At 46.0% G+C, this 21,133-nt stretch overlaps 1 protein-coding gene across 1 annotated transcript in view; it reads right to left on the bottom strand.

The window, feature by feature from the left end:
- LOC107396497 (uncharacterized) overlaps positions 1-17,726 on the bottom strand; it is a 58,828-nt gene extending 41,102 nt beyond the window's left edge. The window contains exon 1 of the mRNA XM_070551900.1: positions 17,568-17,726. Within this exon, the coding sequence (XP_070408001.1) occupies positions 17,568-17,625 (58 nt within the window). The 5' untranslated portion in view covers positions 17,626-17,726. The remainder of the gene's footprint in view (positions 1-17,567) is intronic.
- Between the last annotated feature and the right edge of the window lie 3,407 nt (positions 17,727-21,133).

Consider the following 21,133-nt stretch of genomic DNA (forward strand, 5'->3'; position numbering starts at 1 on the left):
CTTTGGGCAGCGCAATTCCACTTTGGGTAGATCCCGATTCTACCCGCTGTGTCCCCAGGGGATATCTACCGACTGAAGGATGTGGTCACTGTTGAGTGGATGAGACTCACTAGTGATGGGTAGATGAGGCTTCGTGACCAGTGTTTTGGCACATTGCCCAAACTCTATTGATACTCTATCGATACCGTGTCAACACTGTGTCACTGTGTTGGTGTACTGACACCTGCTGGATTATAAACATAACTGCAAGTAAACCTAATAGAGAGACTTATCAAGTCCCGGTGGGCTGTTTATCCAATTTGGTCCAGTCCACAACCCCCACCCCACCATTCTGATGGCCGGCGGACGGCCAAATTCCCACGCGTTTCTCTATAATGTCTCGGAATTGACTAAATTCTTTTATTAATGTATGTGAGTTCAATTTAACAAATGCAACATTTAACCTGCATAAAATAGTATGAATAATTTAAAAAACAAAAATTTAAAAACGACATTCTGATGGATCAAGCAGAAACTGAGAGGAACAAGATGAAACAAGGAAATAAAACAACTTATTTGTCGATATAAGAACAAAATAATCCCTCATGGGCCACCTTGCATTTTCTTTCTGTCTCCTTGATGTAACACTGGAATCATTTTGCTTCATAAGTAGGCAGAAACTCATCTCGTTGACAGAGCTCTTGTATTTAAACACAGTTCAACGCTTTGCTGGTGAGTGACACAGAACCTGTACCGGTCATGTGACTACTTCCTAAACGATACACACACTGACGAGGGTGTCGCTCTAATGAGCCAGATACATGCACTGGTGCATCAGTGTTGCTGGACCCATTACTAATACATCAAATTGCATGCGCTGCCGGTTGTCACTTTTCACGACAACACACCGGACGTCCTACTGGTCTGACCTATGCGTGTGTTCTCTCACTTGTGACCTTCACTTCCTTTGGCAGATCCTTGTCACAACCTGTCCTGTCTCCCCATTCTGTTCAGTCCTGTGTCTCTCCTAATTGCTCCCACCTGCCTCTCGTCTCCCAATCACTTTAGATGCCAGCTCCTTGTGTATTTAAACCCTCCCAGTTCTGTGTTCCTTATCTGTCCATTGTTATGTCCCGCGTGCTTATCATTAAAAACTTCTTTAGGACTGGAGTGTGGTGCCTTGGTCTGTCTGAGTGTTCGCGGCTCCCGGATGAGGGGGGTTAAGATTTTTGGCGTCTGCCTGATTAATCCCGGTGGCTGCCTGGTGGGATCTGAGTCCGTGGGCTCTGTTGGGTCCCCAGCGGGGCTGGTCACCCCTGGTTCCCGGGCTCGGTCAGCTTGGGGGTGGGAGGCTGCGGGTGGGCCTGTGGGCTTGCCGCTGATATCCCCTGGGACTCTGCCGGCTGCTGGTTGTGGCCCCCCGGGGCAATCCTCTGTGCCTCTTGAGGGGGTCAGGGGCTTTTCTGGTTGCAGTCTCCCTGGGGTCCCTGCGCTCTGGGGCAGCTCCCGGATCTCTGAGACTTGGAGCTCCCGCTATCTCCTACACATCTTTGGGGGGCAGATCTATGGCCCCTCACACTCTATTGGACGCTCCTATAGAGAAACCTTACATAAACAAGCGCGTGTACACACACAGGTGCTCACATGGTGCTCTCAAAAGTATGGACTTGGGCACGTTCAACACACGTCTTAAGGCTGTGGTTGGCACTAAATGCACTGTGATTTATTATCGTGTGATTGTTCAGTAAAACAATGTTGATTTTATATTTCCTCATCAGGTTGACACAGTGATAGCTTGCTCCTGTTGTACTGTTGTGTGTCCCTCTTCTGCAGGTCTAGAAGCAGACTCTTGTTCATCATTGATTGTTTATTTTTGTGTGTGTGTGTGTGGGGGGGGGGGGGGTCAGTCACATAATCGAGTTAATACTGCAATCAAAATAACCCCTAAATGTCCATCTAAAAATTTTAATTAAATAGGAGCAAAAGCCGAGTATTATTTGTCCTTAATCCCCCCAATTTTTTTATTTTTTATTTTATTTTTTTTCTTCTTCCGGCTCTTGGAGAGTACAGACGCATTTTTTCCTCCTCTCCTCCCTATCTTATCCCAAGCCTCTTTGTCTGTCTCTGGGTGTACGGCGCTTCTGCATTTTTCTGGAAAACTGGAAATTGAAATTATAAAAATGGACCTGGTCAGTTGGGCTCTCAATGCGATTGACAAAACTTTTTCAACGATGAGAACGGGAGAAGGGGCTCCCGGTGCCCCTCTGGGACAGAGCCAGTTGGGTATATCATGGACTCCTGGAAACAGTGGAACCTGATCTGCCTCTCTCAGCTATCTGTAGAGGATTCTGAAGACGTCTGGATATTCGTGGTGTTGGTGTCAGGTTTCCTGCTTTTTGGCCTGTGAGGTTACCTGACTTACCGGAAAACTAACGAGCTGTCGAGGAATATTGGCTTGCTCCCGGAGCTCAGAGATGGATTACACCACGCTGTGAATGCACAGACTCATTTAATTGTCGAGATGAGTCGTAAGCTTGGAACTTTGGCTGAGATTCAGACTTCGGCACAGGAGGTGGATGCCATCAAGGAGAAAGTTGACGGGTCAGCATGGATTGGGATAGATTCATTACGCCATTATTGGATTTAGAGGGGCTGAGGACCAACAGAACTTTAAGACGGAGAGGAAATTATATCTGTCTGGCCCCAAAACAATTTCTTATCTGAATCTGGTGCCCTTGAGCCTGTGAGGCTGAATCAAATACTCCCCACTCAGAAGAAATGTGGAATGCTGCCATCGCCATGGCAACTCTGTCTCCCTATCCCAGCCTGGGCGGGACTGTGACCGGAGAAGGCCGCTGAATCATTCCAGGAGTCACTGTGCTCTCTAAATCCTACGACCTCCCACCCCTGTCCAAACGGAGGTGATGAGCACCGCTTATCGCGGCTGCATGCACTGACGTGTGGATAGTCCCAAAACCCCACCACCCCACCTAGTGGACACTTATGTTGTGTGATGTCTGAAGTCTGTTGCATCTCTGTCTGAGGTGTTTTTTGCATAGCAAAGCTGCCCTACCTCTGGAGGGTAACTCTGAAGTGCCTTTTTTCCTTCACCTGACCCAATCCTCATGTAACACTCTGATCTCTATTAAAGTAGCGCGACTCAGGTTGCGAATGACCACAGTCACCAAATCTTGTCATGTGTCTATGCCTGTATGTATGTCTGATCTCTGAATTATGTGTATTGAAACTCTAATTTCCCCCTGGGATTAATAAAGTATCTTTGAATTGAAATTATTTACTTATCTTGCGCAAAAAATATACAAAAAAGGCGATCGCTCCTAATAAGGGAAAAAGGGTGGTATCCCAGTAATAAATACCCCCCTCAAAACATGCAGATCTCACTGGCTCCACTTGGGGCCGCAGCAGTGGGATGCGAGCTTTGTTCCTATCTCGCTCTCATCTGCTTCTCGCTCCGAGTCGGGTCCAGCAGCTTTCCGGGTCCTGGAGGTGAGCAAGCCGACAAGTGAGGGAGCCCAGTCGTCACGGCTCTCCAGCGTGATCCGTTCCTCTCTCTGGCTTTACCAGGCAGGTGACACTGCTGTGGCCTCTGCGCACCTCACTGGCACCTCAGTCAAACCTGGCAGTTTGCCTGGCTTCAATCCTCAGGATCGATCCTCTTCAGCGCCCATGCTGATGACCTCTCGCTCGGATGTCTGGCGTTGTCTCTTCTTTTCCTTTTTTTTTATTTTTTATTTTTCAGCACGGCACACACCTGTTCTAATAAAGGCTCACTGGCACAGACATGCCTTTCCCCTAATTCCCATTAATTCAGCAGAAACAATAAATACAAAACCATCCTCTTAGAATTTCCTTAACTCAACATACTCAGATAAATTACTATGGGATGTTTGTAAATACATTTTATTAAAGGGGCACTAATGTGACAGCGTCACAATACAGCCAGACTTATTTTACAAACCAGATATCACAATTTTCTAAGACACTTAATTAGGTTTTGTTAATATAACTGCTAAGCTTACATTTCATCATTTCATTCATTGTCTCAGTTATCTTGTTTCAACCATCATTTATCATTTGTTATGTATCATCGTTAGTAGTAGAAATATAGTATTAAATTGATTTTTATAAACTATATTTTGCCTCTGTTTCAAATTATTACGAATTGTTGTTTCCCTGGACTGACTAAAAGACTTAGTTTCATCTTAAATCAAATTTTAAAAGATCAATAATATTGATGATTCATATTTCTATGGAATATCACATCTATAGTAGCTTATTATTCTGAGCTACTACAGCAATCAATTTCCCACTGAAATTAATAAAGTATTTTTGAATTTGAATTTGAATCTTACTGATCATTCATTGAAAGTAACCACTTGCATCACGTTATACTGGACTGAATGTTGGTGTGGTAGTGGCCGAGACTGAGCTAAATAATGTGTTCTTGTTAAGGCAAGGCAGCTTTAGAGCACATTTCAACCACAGAGGCAATTCAATGTGCTTTACACTTATCAGGACATGATATGAAAACACAAATTAAAATACACTAAAATGCAGCTGAGAAACATTCTCGTTAGTCTCCGATTTATGAAACGGAGATTGCGTGCAGCTGTGCGTACTCCATGTTTGACAGATCACAAACCTACTTGGCGTAAGTACTTTTTTTTTTTGCTGAGCTTAAGTACGGTTTTAGTAAGGATTCTACACAATGTTTGATGAATGAGACCCCTGCCTTTCTGAGTCAGAGGATTTACACTACTGAGAATCATTAGTCCATTCACTCACACCTTCATATGCTGGTGGGGATGTAGCCACAGCTGCCCTGGCACTCACTGACAGAGGTGAGGCTGCCGAGCACAGGCACCACCTGTCCCTCCAGCCACCACCAGCAGGCAAGAAGGGTCTCTGATTACACCATGGGCATTTAACGTCCTTGCCACCATCGCTACAGTCCCCCAAACTAAATTACCTTTGACTTTTACCAGACTGATGGGCAAAAAGATCATTCCTGATGTCTTTCCTTTTTGGGATTATGTTAACACACACTTGTATGCTCCAGAGAGCAAAAGGAGCTCAGATTGATGATCACCAGTTTATCAAGACATTTGCTCAGTCAGTAACTAAGTAAGTAAGTAAAGGAAGTAAATAAGTAAATACAGTAAGTACAGTAAGTAAGTATTGGTAAGTAAGAGAGTAAAGTAAGTACAGTAAGTAAAGTAAATAAGTGAGTAAAGTAAGTAAAGAAAGTGAGTAAAGTAAATAAGGAAGTAAGTAACAAGTAAAGTAAGTATGTAAGTACAGTAAGTAAGTATTGGTAAGTAAGAGAGTAAAGTAAGTACAGTAAGTAAAGTAAATAAGTGAGTAAAGTAAGTAAAGAAAGTGAGTAAAGTAAATAAGGAAGTAAGTAACAAGTAAAGTAAGTATGTAAGTACAGTGAGTAAGTAAAGAAAATAAGTAAGTAAAGTAAGTGAGTAAAGTAAATAAGGAAGTAGTAAGTAAAGTAAGTATGTAAGTACTAGGGATGAGCGAGTACACCATTATCTGCATCTGTATCTGTACTCGGAGTGGGTGTGGCCTAACCCGAAATTGGGTGTAGTTTAACCGGAAGTGGGTGTGGTTTACATCAATACGTTATTTTAAGTCTGATCAGAAGTTGCTGTGTGTATTGTTTATTTGAAAACTATTTACAGAGCAGCCTCAGAGTTGAGATTAAATGTTTTTGATCACAATAGTAAAGGAACTATTACAGAACAAGTTTTTCAATAAAATTAGAACATTAATATTTAAGTGCATGAATTAAGAGAGAGAGAGAGAAGAAAATATCTTTTCTATAGCACCTCTCTAGATAAAAATCACGGGGCGCTTCACAAAAACAAAACATGTAAAATATAAAAAAGAATTTAGAAAACCGAACCGTCCTTGAACCGTCACCTTATCGTGGTGGAGGAGTTTGAGTGCCCTGTTGGGGTTATTAGGAGCGAACAATTCGTAAGCTTTAACTTACTTTTGGATTCTTCAATAAATTCTGTAAATATGGGAATATTTACTGATTTATTAATTAATTAAGATATTCTTAGATATACGGGGCACCATTCCCCTTTAACCGGGGAAAAATTGAATCCAAAACTCTTATCAGTCTTTCTTGAAGTTCGTAGAATCCTCGGAGCAGAGACTTCTCTTCGACACAACAAAGCTACTGGAGACGAAAATCTGAATTTTATAACGTTTAATTAACAATTTGTCAAATGAATAAACAGTGGCATAAATGAATAATAACCATGTGATATAATAAAAGGATGTATATTCAAAATAATGTTCAAGGTGTTTTGTGTGTATGTATGTGTGTGTGTGTTTCTAAAATGGAGTCTGTATACAAGATGGCTGACCCCTTTGTCTGGCTAAAGTGTGGGTGGCAACTTGCACTTTAACTTCCAAGGCACTTAGAATCAGTAGTAACTTAACCTTAAATCACTCAAAACATTTCAAAGGATCATGAAACAACACAAAAGATTAATCACAAGTTAATATCTTTTAGTTTCACCACTTGGCCATAGTAGGAAACATTTAAAGATATTCAAACAATGATAAATAAGCAGTTTATTCTTTCAAAATGACCCGACGGACGTGTTTGGGACGAAAGAGGAAAACACGAAGCTACTTTTTAAGCAATAGCGCGGTTTTATTGCTTATTCTGGACTATAGAGGAAACGGAAGAAGAAGGAGAGAAAGAGATGAGTTTCTGATCACCAGAACAGTGAAGCGTCCCTCACTTATTGATTTGACGGTTCTCCGTGTTTCTCCGCAGCTTTCGGCGTCGTCCGTCGGTTTGATGCTTTCTCCGTTGTTTGGCGTTCTCCGTGAGTGTTTCTCCACGGGCTGGACACAAAGAGAACGAAGTTTCTTTTGTGCCGAGTTTGACAACTTACAGCGTCTCTGAGAGCTGGATGGAGCTCCGCTCGTTCCCAGTCAGGTCCCGATGGAGTTGGAGTGGCGTTCCAGCGGTTGCGTGGCTCAACTTGGGCACTTAGAGCTTCCGCGTGCTCAAGGGAGTCGGAGCGTTCGACAAGCGTGTCCTTACCGCCAGGTATCCTGGGCAAAAGAACGGAGTTTTCTTTGTTCCGTTCATGATTTATAGTCTTTGAAGTCGCGGGAAAGCTGTCCAAGCTCCCGCCTCCCGCAGAACGTGTTTCTGGTATTAGGCGGTGACATCATCCCCAATGCTTCCGTGTGCAAAGCATCATGGGAAATGAAGTTTCTTGGCGCTGATGTGATTATTTGCTTTTCAGAGCAATTTAAGCACAGTCATTTTGGAGAAAATCACTGCATAGTAATTTCCTCATGAGGTCAGACCCTCAACATTCCCCCTTTTTGTTTCGGGGATCGCGCCCAAAGCTCGATCGTCGGAAGCACAGATGGGTTTGTTCCTTATGAACGTAGGTCGACTTGATTGTCGGAAGTACAGGTGGGTTTGTCCCTTAGGACGTTGGTCTCCTTGGACGCCTTTGTCTTTGGTCTTTGTCTTGGATCCTGGCGCCTTTGGTCTTTGTCTTTGTCTTGGATCCTGGTCAGGCACAAAACAAAAGAGGATAGGAAACGGGATAGTCCCCAACGCGCATAACGAGAAGAAGCCACTCACGCAGGTGGTACGCAATGATGATGTCGTCCATGCGAGAGGTAGTAGTGTAGAAGGAGGAAGGTCGGTGGGTGGTTAACTCCACGAGGGGACACAAAGGCATCTCACCGCCGGCCATACAGTTCAGTTTATGGAGCACGCGGTGATGTACGAGGTCCATAGTTCGCAAACGCGCATTGACCTATGTGGTCCCAAGATTCCCCCCTTTTTGGTCCAAAGGGTGGATCAGGACAGTCTTTGGGCTAAAACAAGGACCATAAAACTAAGAGGTACTACAATGTGCTGGTGCGTCAGACAGAGTCATTGACAGACTGAGCTGGGCCGGCACATAACCACTAGTTAATATGTGACCAAGTAAGAAACAAAAATACAGAAAACCCAAAAAAAAAAAAAAAAAACATATAACATCCAAGAAAATTCATAGCAACCTTGAGGTCTCATAAAATACATTCTTAGGTCATACATTCAGTGTGTAGCTTATAAAGAATGTGACATACTGCAACACTCAGATAAACATGTGAGGTAGACTAAAATGAGAACTACTCGTAGGGTTACAAAATAACAAAGAAAATGTTGCTCACCCCCTTTAGACAGGTGTGGTACATTCACGCTTGGAGTCTACCCTAACGCGGTCACGAGGCACACCGTAGGTGAGCAAGTGCATCTTATCTTGGAGTTTATTAACACGCCTGTAGGCGGAATAAGCTATCACGGCCGTGATGAGCCATCCCATCCCCAGGGCAACCAACGTGCAGATTAAGGTGGTATAATCTGTGTCAATGTAGCGTCTTGGGCGTCAAAGTAAGTTCACGCGGGGTTTGTGTGAACTTAACAAATTTGGTTCCTTCAATCAGTAATTGTTGGTCAATTTCTAAATCGAAGGCAAAGTTATAACCCTGGAAAGCGTCCATGATCTCAATCTCTGAGTCATGCTGTTCGAGGTTGAGATGATGGAGTGCCAGGTGTCTAGTTCAAGGTGGAAATGCCTACCGTCCTTTCAAATACCAATGTTAAGCATCGACTTAAACCTATAGATGTGAGGTGTCACAATTATGGGAACATGTAACAGGAAACCGAGTTCTAATTTTCTGCATCAACGTGAATGGGAATTGCACTACCTAGGCTGTACGCTAGGTGGATTTGTGAAAGGTGCACAGTAGAGGGGTAGCAGCTGTCAAGCTAACTTTGAGCAGGTCCAGTGGTACCAAGTACGGGGAAATACGACTTTCAACCAAGCTGTCTAGCGTGGAACTTACTTCCCTGAGCAGGTCCTGCATCACATCTCTCACCACTCGTGTGTACACAATATCCTGATGTATGGTGTCAGACAAAGTCTTGATTGCACGTAGAGATTCATTAATCAGAACATAGTGTAGGTTGACAGGTACCAGAGTACCCTGTAAGGTTTTAGTAAGTACTTCCTGTTAGCGTTCTAGGAGGAGGAGGTTCTCTTGGTTAGTGAAAGGGACGGCGGGGGGGGGGCTGGGTCTTTGTCGGTTAGTACATGTTAGTGGGTTAAACATGCACTTTCCCCCCTTTCCATTTCCATGCATAGAACTATGTAGAGACTACGTCTACCTCCTGCGGGGAGTCTGGTCTCTGTACCCGCGAGGATGGTTTGACGTAGGGTTTGATTTGGTTCGCATGCACCCATTTGTAGACAGGCTCCTGTCTTGCTTTGGTGATGCGTAACCTGTATGCAACTGGAGAGAGTTTTGCCACGATCTCAAATGGTCCTGACCAGCAGGACAGGAACTTCTTAGCTTTGCGTGCCGGTTGGGCGAACCGAAAGTAGAATACTTTGTCACCCACCTCGTATTCGCGGCTGGTTGTCTTTTGGTCATAGTAGGCTTTAGCGCCTTCTACGTTGGTCTCCAGTTTCTTCTGAGCGTGCGCGAACGTAGCTCTGAGGTGTGTTTTCAAGTCTGTCACATACTGATGAGCGGTATAGGCAGTGGCAACACTGACATCCTCTGGGTGATACAGGAGGTGCAGTGGTAGAGTCATCAGTCTGCCGGTCATCATCTCAAAGGGCGTAACCCCTGTGGATCGCTGGGGAGTGGACCGTATGGCCATCAGGACCAGAGGGAGCTTAACGTCCCAGTCCTTCCCAGTGGAGCAGACGTACTTTTTGAGCATAGAGACGACCGTGCGGTTCATCCGTTCGACCTGTCCGGATGACTGTGGGTGATAGGGGAGGTGGAATCTCACTTCCACTCCCAGAAGTTCAAACAGGGACGTCATTACACTGGATGTGAAATGAGTTCCTCGGTCAGAGTCAATGCAGAGTGGAAGTCCCCATCGACTGAAAACGTGGTTAATCAGCAGTACAGCGGTTGTGACAGCTGTATCGTTTGGCGCTGGAAGGCACTCAACCCACTTTGTGAAACTGCAAGTTACAGTTAGCATATATTTGTTTCCTCTTGCCGATTTGGGAACCGGTCCAACCCAGTCGATCTGCAGGTGGGACCAAGGGAAGGTTATTCCCCTGCGTTGCAGTGGTGCTCTAGCAAGCGGCTGGGAGGGTTGAAACTGGGCACAGATGAGGCAGCCTTGGACATAGCTGTGTACGTCCTTGGACATCGATGGCCAATATGCTACTTCTGTCAGTGACGCGAGGGTAGGGTTTGCTCCGCGGTGACCTCCAACCGGAGCGTCGTGGGCGTAGGCAAGCATTACTCCTCTGTGGTCGAGTGGAACAACCCAGCGTGGTGGGCTGTGATCGTCACGCATGTAAACTAACAAATCGTTTTGTAGTTTCAGGTGCGCGAGTTGACGATGCAGGTTTACCAAATCTCGGCTTGCGCCAGTAGGTGGTGACGGTTGTTCAGACATCGGGCCCTTTTGGAGGAGCTCGCGGATGAGCTTCAGGTCAGGATCTTGTTCCTGCATGGTGACTAGGTCTGCGTCATGTGGTTGTCTGCCTAGAAACACGGGTACCTCAACGGTCCGAGGTTCGTCTGCCTGTTTAGCATGGCGACGAGTAATCGCGCAGACCTCGTGAACGGCCTTGGGTGGAAGCCACTCGTCTTTGAATTCCCAGCAGGTTCCCTGGTCAGCACCGAGCTTAGCAAGGCGGTCAGCTTCGTCATTACCATCTTTCTCCGGACCTAGGGTCCTGGAGTGACCTTTGACCTTTTTCCAGTAGACCATTATGCCTTTCTCAGTGGTGAGCAGATCACACGCTAGGAATAACTCCGAATGTTTCACGTCTCTGTTCCTGGCGTTTTTCATATGGTTCTCCTTCCACATGGGGAAGTGAGAAATGAAGCTGTGTCTAGCGTAGTTTGAATCTGAGCAAAGGACGATTTGAGTGATGTCCAAGGCTGCCGCCTGCTGGAGGGTTATCAACACAGCAGCAATTTCGGCATACTGACTAGACTTTTGGCCCAACCGGTAGTGATTTGGTTGCTTGGTGTCACAGTCCACCCAAACGACTCCAACCCCAGCACGGAGCTGGCCTTCGTGAAGGTAGGCACATCCGTCAGTGTAAACTTTCGGAAGCCCTTGGCAAACATTCTCATCAAAGTAGCGATGATTGGATGCGGTTGGGTAGACTGCGGCAGGTGTGTCCAGGGGGCCCCTGACGGAGTCAGAGTCACAGTACTGGCAGCCTGCTAGCCCTTGTCCTAGCGCTAGCTTGGTGTTCTGACCATACTTGACCTCAATGTTGTATCCTTGGAGCACCATCATCCACGTCGCAATGCGGCTGTTTGACACTCTTCCTTCGCGCAGACGCTGGCTGTTTAGGAAGGTGACAGGCTGATGACACTTTTCAATGATCACTTTCTGTCCACCGATGTAACTACGAAAGTGTTCGACGGCCCAGACTGTAGAGAGGAGAGCTCTCTCGCAGTCTGAGAACTGGAGTTCCACCTTGCTCAGAGGCTTGCTGGCGTATGCCACAACTCTCATGTCCTGATCGTGTTTCTGCTTCAAAGCAGCGCTCAGGCAGTGAGGGGAGAAAGTCGCCTCTATGAAGAACTCCTTATCCTTGTCTGGGTAAGCCAGACAGGGTGCGGACGCCAACTTCTGTTTTGGGAACTGGAAGGAGAGTTCTTGGGGTCTGTCCCACACGAAAGGTGTGTCGTTCCGAAGCAGCTCAGTGAGGGGCCTCGCTATTTCAGCGTACTCCTCAATGAACTGCCTGGAGTAGTTGCAGACTCCGAGGAAGCTCCTGAGTTCGGTCAGATTAGCTGGGGCTTTGATGTCCTGAATGGCTCTAATGCGTCCCGTTTGGGGCTCGACTCCATTAGGACCAACCAGCAGTCCAACATACTCCACTTTGGTTCGACACCACTGTCCCTTGAGAATCGCCAATTTAGCTCCGGCGTCAGCGAGCTGTTGCAGCACATGACGGAGCTCAACCAGGTGCTCCTCGAAGGTTCGACTCCTCATCAAGATGTCATCGACATATATGAGGTTCCCTCTGGAAGCAGCATCTGACATGGCTTTGTGGAGGAAGATGTTGAACTCGGCAGGTGAGTTAGAGTAGCCAAAGGGGCAGCGGTTCCAAGTATATTGGCGATTTCCAAAGGAGAAAGCCAGTTTATACTGGTCCGCCGGCTCAACCTTCATGGTCCAGAAGCCGTTGGCTACGTCAACCGTAGAGAAGAAACGAGCATCTCTGACTCTGGCTAGCTCCTGATCTAAATGGATCATAGGCCACCTGGAGAGAGGCACTTGTTTGTTCAGTGCACGATAGTCTATGGTTAGACGCCATTTCCCAGTCGGTTTCAGAACCGGCCAGATGGGAGAGTTGTAAGTGCAGTTACACTCTCTGATGATGTTTTTCTCCTTCAGCTGATGTTGTCTGGGGCACTTTGTGCCCCTGGTAGGGTCTCCCATGACAAATTGGTCTTAGGTGAAGGGTGAGACAAAGAACGGTTGACAGGATCTTTCATGGAGATAAATTCAAGGAGTCGGAGTACCCGGCCCGGAGGGTTACCGGGGTCCCACCTTGGAGTCAGGCCTGGGGTTGGGGCCCGTGAGCGAGCACCTGGTGGCCGGGCTTTCGCCCATGGGGCCCGACTGGGCCCAGCCTGAACCGGATACATGGGCTCATCCAACTGTGGACCCACCACCCGCAGGAGGAACATGAAGGCTCCGGTGGAATGTGGATCAGGTGGCAGACCAAGGCGGGAACCTTGGCGGTCCGATCCCTGGACAAGAAAACTGGTTTTTGGGACATGGAACGTCACCTCGCTGGCGGGGAAGGAGCAGGAGCTTGTGGCAGAGGTCGAGCGGTACCAGCTAGATATAGTCGGACTCACCTCGACACATAGCATTGGCTCTGGAACCCAAATCCTTGAGAGGGGTTGGACACTCTCCTTTGCTGGAGTTGCTCCGGGTGAGAGGCGGAGGGCTGGGGTTGGCTTTTTGTTAGCCCCAAGACTCTCTGCCTGTCTGTTGGCGTTTACCCAGGGGGACGAGAGGGTAGCTTCCCTGCGCCTTCGGGTCGGGGAACGGGTCCTGACTGTTGTTTGTGCTTATGGGCCAAATATCAGTTCAGAGTACCCACCCTTTTTGGAGTCCCTGGGAGGAGTGCTAGATAGTGCTTCATCAGGGGACTTCATTGTCCTGCTGGGGGACTTCAATGCTCACGTGGGCAATGACAGCTTGACCTGGAGGGGTGTGATTGGGAGGAACGGCTCGCCTGATCTGAACTCGAGTGGTGTTTCATTATTGGACTTCTGTACAAGCCGCAGTTTGGCCATAACGAACACCATGTTCGAACATAAGGATGCCCATCGGTACACTTGGTACCAGGGAAGCCTGGGTCGCAGGTCGATGATAGACTTTGTAGTTGTATCATCTGACCTGCAGCCGTATGTTTTGGACACCCAAGTGAAGAGAGGAGCGGAGCTGTCAACTGATCACCACCTGGTGGTGAGTTGGATCAGATGGCAGGAGAAGATGCCGCGTAGACCTGGCAGACCCAAACGCATAGTGAGGGTCTGTTGGGAACGCCTGGCAGAAGAACCTGTTAAGACAGTCTTCAACTCCCACCTCTGGCAGAGCTTTGACTGCGTCCCGAGAGCAGTGGGGGACATTGACTCCGAGTGGGCCTTGTTCCGCTCTGCGATTGTTGAGGCGGCTGTTGTTAGCTGTGGTCGCAAGGTGGCCGGTGCCAGTTGTGGTGGCAACCCCCATACCCGCTGGTGGACACCAGAGGTTCGGGGAGCCATCAGGCTGAAGGAGGCCTACAGGGCGTGGCTGGTCTGTGGGTCTCCGGAGGCAGCAGACAGGTACCGGATAGCCAAGCGGGGTGCAGCAGTGGCAGTTGCCGAGGCAAAATCTCGGGCGTGGGAGGAGTTTGGTGAGGCCATGGAGAAAGACTATTGATCAGCTCCAAAGAGGTTCTGGCAAACTGTCCGACGCCTCAGGAGAGGAAGGCAGCAACTCGCTCACACTGTTTACAGTGGGGATGGGGAGCTGCTAACGTCAACTGGGGCTATTGTCGGATGGTGGAAGGAATACTTTGAAGAGCTCCTCAATCCCACCTACGCGCATTCCGAGGAGGGACCAGAGTCGGGAGACCTGGGGATGGACTGTCCAATCTCGGGGGCAGAAGTTGCTGAGGTAGTTAAACAACTACACATCGGCGGAGCCCCGGGGGCGGATGAGGTTCATCCTGGGTATCTCAAGGCTATGGATGTTGTAGGGCTGTCATGGTTGACACGTCTCTGCAACATTGCGTGGTCATCGGGGGCAGTTCCTGTGGAGTGGCAGACTGGGGTGGTGGTCCCCATCTTTAAGAAGGGTGACCTGAGGGTGTGTTCCAACTATAGGGGGATCACACTCCTCAGCCTCCCTGGAAAGGTCTACTTCAAGGTACTGGAGAGGAGGGTCCGATCCATAGTTGAATCTCAGACTGAGGAGGAGCAATGTGGTTTTCGTCCTGGCCGTGGAACTGTGGACCAGCTCTATACCCTTGCAAGGGTGATGGAGGGGGCATGGGAGTTTGCCCAACCAATCCACATGTGTTTTGTGGATTTGGAGAAGGCTTATGACAGTGTCCCCAGGGGCACCCTGTGGGGGACACTCCAGGAGTATGGGGTGGGTGGCTTTTTGTTATGGGCCATTCAGTCCCTTTACCAGAGGAGAGTGAGTTTGGTCCGCATAGCCGGTAGTAAGTCGGACCTGTTCCCGGTGAGGGTTGGACTCCGCCAGGGCTGCCCTTTGTCACAGGTTCTGTTCATTACCTTTATGGACAGAATTTCTAGGCGCAGCCGTGGTGTGGAGTGTGTCGAGTTTGGTGGCAGGAGAATCTTGTCTCTGCTTTTTGCGGATGATGTGGTCCTCCTAGCTTCATCCAGCTCTGACCTTCAGCTCTTGCTGGGTAGGTTCGCGGCTGAGTGTTAAGCGGCTGGGATGAGGATCAGCACCTCCAAATCTGAGACCATGGTTCTCGACCGGAAAAGGGTGACTTGCCAACTCCGGGTCGGGGGAGAGGCCCTACCTCAAGTGGAGGAGTTTAAGCATCTCGGGGTCTTGTTCACGAGTGAGGGTAGGAGGGATCGGGAGATTGACAGGCAGATCAGTTCAGCATCTGCAGTGATGCGGACGCTGAGCCGATCTGTTGTGGTGAAGAGGGAGCTGAGCCAGAAAGCCAGGCTCTCGATTTACCGGTCGATCTACGTCCCAATCCTCACCTATGGTCATGAGCTTTGGGTAATGACCGAAAGAATGAGATTGCGGATAAAAGCGGCCGAAATGAGTTTCCTCCGTAGGGTGGCCGGGCTCAGCCTTAGAGATAGAGTGAGGAGCTCGGATATTCAGGCGGGACTCGGAGTAGAACCGCTGCTTCTCCGGATCGAAAGGAGCCAGTTGAGGTGGTTTGGGCATCTGGTCAGGATGCCTCCTGGACGCTTCCCCGGGGAGGTGTTTCGGGCATGTCCTGCTGGCAGGAGGCCCCCGGGTCGACCCAGGACACGTTGGAGGGGTTACATCTCCAATCTGGTCTGGGAATGCCTTGGGGTCCTGCCGGAGGAGCTGGTGGAGAAGGCCGGGGAGAGGACGGTCTGGAGCTCCCTAGTTGGGATGCTGCCCCCGCGACCCGGACTCGGATAAGCGGAGAAAGATGAGACGAATTTAGAAAATGATTAAAATATATTCTAAATGAGCAAAAAATAGACAATTGTGATTTAAAAATGTAAAGAAAGAGAGAGAGTGAATAGGAAAGAGGGAGTGGATCCTGAGGAAGAGGAGAGAGAGAGAGAAAAAAAACCTGACCGGAGCGGAGGCAGTGACTGATGCAGCACGAGCCGTTTTCAGCTCTGTCTTGTCAAATGCACCACGTACGTTATGAAAAAAGTAACTTTAAAATAACTTAAAAAAAGAGGCGAACTGAAGAAAACATAGGGAGTACTGAAAAGTGAGCAACAGTGAAGCATGCACAGAGAGATCCGTTACTGTCTGTATATGTGCGTGGATGGACCAGACGCGGACTGTGTTGTGAGCTCCCGGCTGCAGAGTTTTGTGTGTAGGGAGGGGCGGGCGCTCTATTTGACTGGCCAATCACAGAGCGTGAAGACAGTTACCCAATGAGGATTTTCCTTCAGCACGATTACAGATATTTACGAGTTTTACTCGTTTCATGCTTATACTGGTTAAAAATGCTTTATCCGTACCGGATACTCATCTGAAATGAGTGTCCGGCACATTCCTAGTAAGTACAGTAAGTGAGTAAGTAAGGTGAGTAAAGTAAATAAGGAAGTAAGTAACAAGTAAAGTAAGTAAGTAAAGTAAATAAGGATGTAAGTAACAAGTAAAGTAAGTACATAAGTACAGTGAGTAAGTAAAGAAAGTAAAGTGAGTAAAGTAAATAAGGAAGTAAGTAGTAAGAAAAGTAAGTATGTAAGTACAGTAAGTAAAGTAAGTAAAGTGAGTGAGTAAAGTAAATAAGGAAGTAGTAAGTAAAGTAAGTATGTAAGTACAGTAAGTAAGTAAAGTGAGTGAGTAAAGTACGTAAGTACAGTAAGCGAGCAGGTAAGTAAGTAAAGTAAGTATGTAAGTACAGTAAATAAGTAAATTAAAGTTTACTTGTATAGCACCTACCACAGAAAATAAATCACAAAGTGTTTCACAAATAACATCAACAGTAAAACCTGATTAAATGACTACAAGAATTAGGATAATTAATAGGACCGTTAAAAACAAATGAACAGCTTAGCAGCTTCTGGTTGATGTTTAATCTCATCGATTCTGTATTTAGGTTTTGTAAAATCAGCAATGACAGTCTGATGTTTTTATGATGTTCGCCTGAGGTTGGTTTCACAGATTTTTTTCCATGAATTTTTAAATTACAACAATTAGAAGAATAGTGTCATTACTTTACTTGTTAAACCTAGTAAACTTTTATTAAATCAGAGACTGACAAACATGAGCATTAGAGTGACAACATGATCCAAGCCTTTCCCTAACTTCTACATAACGTCTAATGACCCTCTGTTATCAGGTGACCCTTTCGGGTCCGAGCTTGGCTCTAAACCTGTTTTCTCAAACATCAACACAACAGTTTACGGTTTACTCCAACTGGAGATAAACCCAGCTGTGGAACCGGTTCATTTAGAAAGAGCACACGCTCCTCTTTAATAACATCACTATTTACTCTGTCATCTATACTTAGACAAGCCTTACTTTAGTCAGAAATGAGGCATGGCTGTTTTATGCAGAGACACCTGAGCCTTCTCACTTCTACTCCAGGCTTTTACTCATATGAATGAATACATGTAATAAACAATCATCCCTTTGGTTGAAGAAATAAGGTGTTTATTATTTTTATTTTGTCACCATGAGTCATGTGTCTTATAATGTGTTCTGTTCTAAATTAAATTATTGTAATCAGACTAAGTTACGTAAATCTAATTGTTTCTACCATGTTTTCATCCATGAACTTAAACTTCATCCACGTATGAGCAGAGACGCTTACCTTTAGTCAGGAGAGTCAGCAGCAGCGCCGCCGCACTGATGACCTTGATGAAAAACATGGCTGTAAGGGAATTTCTGCGGGCACCAGACTAACTTAGCTTTAAATAGTCTTGTTGCATTTAAACACTCCTCCACCTGTCACAACACGCCCAGCGCCTTACCTGTCCCTGCTCACATCAGGTACCACACCTTCACTCTAAACCAACTTCATTCCACCCACTCTGCTCTATTGTCATCAGTAATAATTTATTGTTCTACAGTTTCCTCACTGAGGTGTGAGTTCACCTTTAGTTTTTATCACTTCTCGCATTTTATTTTTACAGTTCTGTTTCTTTAGTAAGGAGAAAATCTCCAGCTAACGTTCCTTTAGATGGTGTTTGTTTTTTTCTTCACCATGTGACATGTTAGCCCCAGCATGTCTCAGATAATGAGTTTGTTAACAGTTCAATCATCCCACTGTGGGGGGTTAAGCCTGGTTCATGCTTCTCCGTCTGCGTCAGTGCGGAGACATGCAACGCCATTATCCGTCCTTGCGGGCCTGCCGGAGAGCTCCGCAAGGACGGACGGAGTCGAGCTCTCTTTTCTAAACATCCGTAAGACGAGACGGACAACGCAAGCTTATGATTGGTCAGGGCGCCACTGTCGTCTACATCGCCGCCATTGCGCCCTCAAAAACAGAGAGCTGAGGATGCGGCAGACACGGAGCAGCTTGAAGAATACCTCGCGAAAAAACTCTAAAAATATGAACGTTTAATTCTCCCGTGACTGGAGGAGTGAAAAGATGCGCAGCAAGCGTTTTATTTGTGGACGGAAATGACAGGAAACGTGGGTTTAGAGGTGGGGAGCACATGAAGAGGGGGAGGAGAATGAGAGACAAACATGTCCGTGTCAAAAGTCTTTTATATACAAAAAACACAATATAAACACACTATCTTGGACCGATACATGACAGGATACCACAGAACAGCGCTACGCCCTCTGTAGTCCTGCCGGGCAATTGCTTTGCAACACTCTCCACGAGACGGAGAAGTATGAGAGCAAAACGCTTCCGTCAATCCGTGCGTGTCTGTCCCTTGCAGAGCTGACGGAGAAGCATGAACCAGGCTTTAGGGATGATATCACTGGTAATCTCTAACTTCCTCTAACTTGACAGCAATAAACCTTTAGCATCAATTTTATTTGGCCATAAGGATTTGGTTGCTTAACCCATAACGGTCTTGGACATCTGATTCCATCCATCCAGTCTGCTTACAGAAATCTGGGCGTAATTATTTATTGACTGTACTTTTTAATTAGATACATAATCAGCTTGGTGGGCAAATCAGAATCCTTTCAATTTAGTCTTCTAGCCAAAGTCAAATCCTGCTTCACTTTAGATTTTGAGACAGGTCTTTGATGATGTCACACACTGACTAACTCACTAATTAGTCTCCCTTACATCACCTGCAGGCGATTAAAACGCTTGGCTCAACTTTTAACAGGAACAAAGAAACTTGTTATGCCAGTGTTGGTCTCCCTTTACTGGCTCCTAGTCTGCCATAGAAGTGGACATTTTCAGCAAATCTGACTTTTTGGGTATTTTTTGTGCAGCTATGTGGGGCCTTCACTGTCTCTATGAACTCTCCAAACATGAAAGAACTAGAGGAACAGGAATGTGACGCATCATTTTCTTGTGTGATAATCGGCCAGCTCAGGGTTTCTCAACCTTTTGTGACTTGTGTTCCCGAGCCCCTTTAGTCAAATGTGTTGATGGTGCTTGTGACATTGGTCACTGCCAGATCTAAATACTTGACAGATCTACTGGAATGAGACACATTCCTGAGGTATTGAAATGTATTTATTAGTATATTGATTAGCAGGTGACCCTGTAAAGTGGAAAGTAAGGTATTTATTGATATTTATTTATTTAAACATAATTTCATACGGAGGAATAACCACTTGAGATGAAACATCTCGTTTTCGAGTGGGTCCTCCTTTACGACAAAAAGAACAAAAATTAAGAGCAAGACAGCAGAGCAAAAATCAAAACATTACAACAATCATTTACACACACACACTCACACACCCTCACACGACACGACCCCAACGAACAAGGACAAAACTAAAGCAATAGCCAGTTGAACAAATACAATTAGTAACAGACAATCATTCCTAAAGATGATCGACCAGAGCCCTTCGAAAAGTAGTGAATGATGATAAACAACGAATAGATAAAGGAAGATTTTTCCAATCACATGGAGCCTTAAAGCCAAAAGCATGTTTCCCTACCTCTCTTTTCACTCTAGGAACAACAAAAAGATCTGGTCATTATGCCGCAGGCTGTAAAGTGAATTATAGGGAATTAAATGTATTTTAAGATAATCCGGATAATTAAAGTAAAAAGTTTTAAAAATGAACTGAAACCAGTGAAACTGTCTCCTGACAGCAGGTGCGAACCAGAACAACTGTCGATACATCACACTTCTATGTGTCCTAAATGGACAACGAAGAACTAAACGACAGACTATTATAAGCAGCATCAATAGAGTGCAAGCAGGAGGATGAAGTGTTCTGATAGATAATGTCAGCATAGTCCAGAATGGGCAGAAGCAGCTGTGAGGCAATTCTTTTCCTAACCAGAAACTTTAAACAATTAACAGACTGATAGAGGATTTTAAGACGAGAATTTAATTTTTTTGTAGTTGATTGTGTTTTAAAGGATAAATCAGGTTCCAGCCAAACACCAAGATATTTTACGGTCTCTGTGGTCTCCAGAGGAGAGGAGTCGAGAAAACAAAGCTTCAGGTTTTTTTCGCCAATATCTGGGGCTTTCTGATGATATGAAGAACTGAGCAAGTAAATGGCTGTGGAACAAACATTTGTATTGTGGGCGTGTGCTTACCTTTCCCGTTTCCTGTCAGCAGGTGTGAGCAAAATAGTCCACGAGGGCGTGTGGATCTTTTATAGGTTCCAGAGGGAAATACCAAGAGGAGGATTGGAAGAGTGATTGGGTTATTTTAATATGGTGGGAAGTATTGATGTATATTAAGCACTGCTTATTTATAGAGATGAATGTGGAGTGTAAATATTTTAAAGTAACTATGATTGTATATATTTATTAGCTTTTCTATTTAGTATTGAGGTTTTAGGTGATGGTTTACCCCAATTAGGGAGATGTATAAAAGCTGATGTTTAACAGGAGGTGTGTGGGATTTGATTTTGTTTTTTGAACGCTGTTCCAGACCACACTCCACACTAGTTGGTGGCGATAATGCACCATTCGTTGTTTGCCAACCGCCAATGAAACATCAGAAGAAGAAGAGGTGTGTGGGATGTAGAAGTCTGCGCAGCAAAAATAAAGAAAAGAACACCATTTTTCAGTCCTCTGGTTTGTGATGTTACTCTGCTGAACTGATTGCTTCCAAGGACTGGTCGGCCAAAGCAAACAGTGCTCCAAAAGTAGAACGTACAACTGATTATTAAATGAAAACTCCCCAACACTGAGCCATGCCTCACTTCCTGTCTGGTTCTTGTGAATTATTTAACTTTATGAAAATCATGCAGCGCCCAGAAGAAATTGACTTCTTG

Source organism: Nothobranchius furzeri, chromosome 5 (assembly GCF_043380555.1).
Source record: "Nothobranchius furzeri strain GRZ-AD chromosome 5, NfurGRZ-RIMD1, whole genome shotgun sequence".
In the NCBI taxonomy this organism is placed as follows: domain Eukaryota; kingdom Metazoa; phylum Chordata; class Actinopteri; order Cyprinodontiformes; family Nothobranchiidae; genus Nothobranchius; species Nothobranchius furzeri.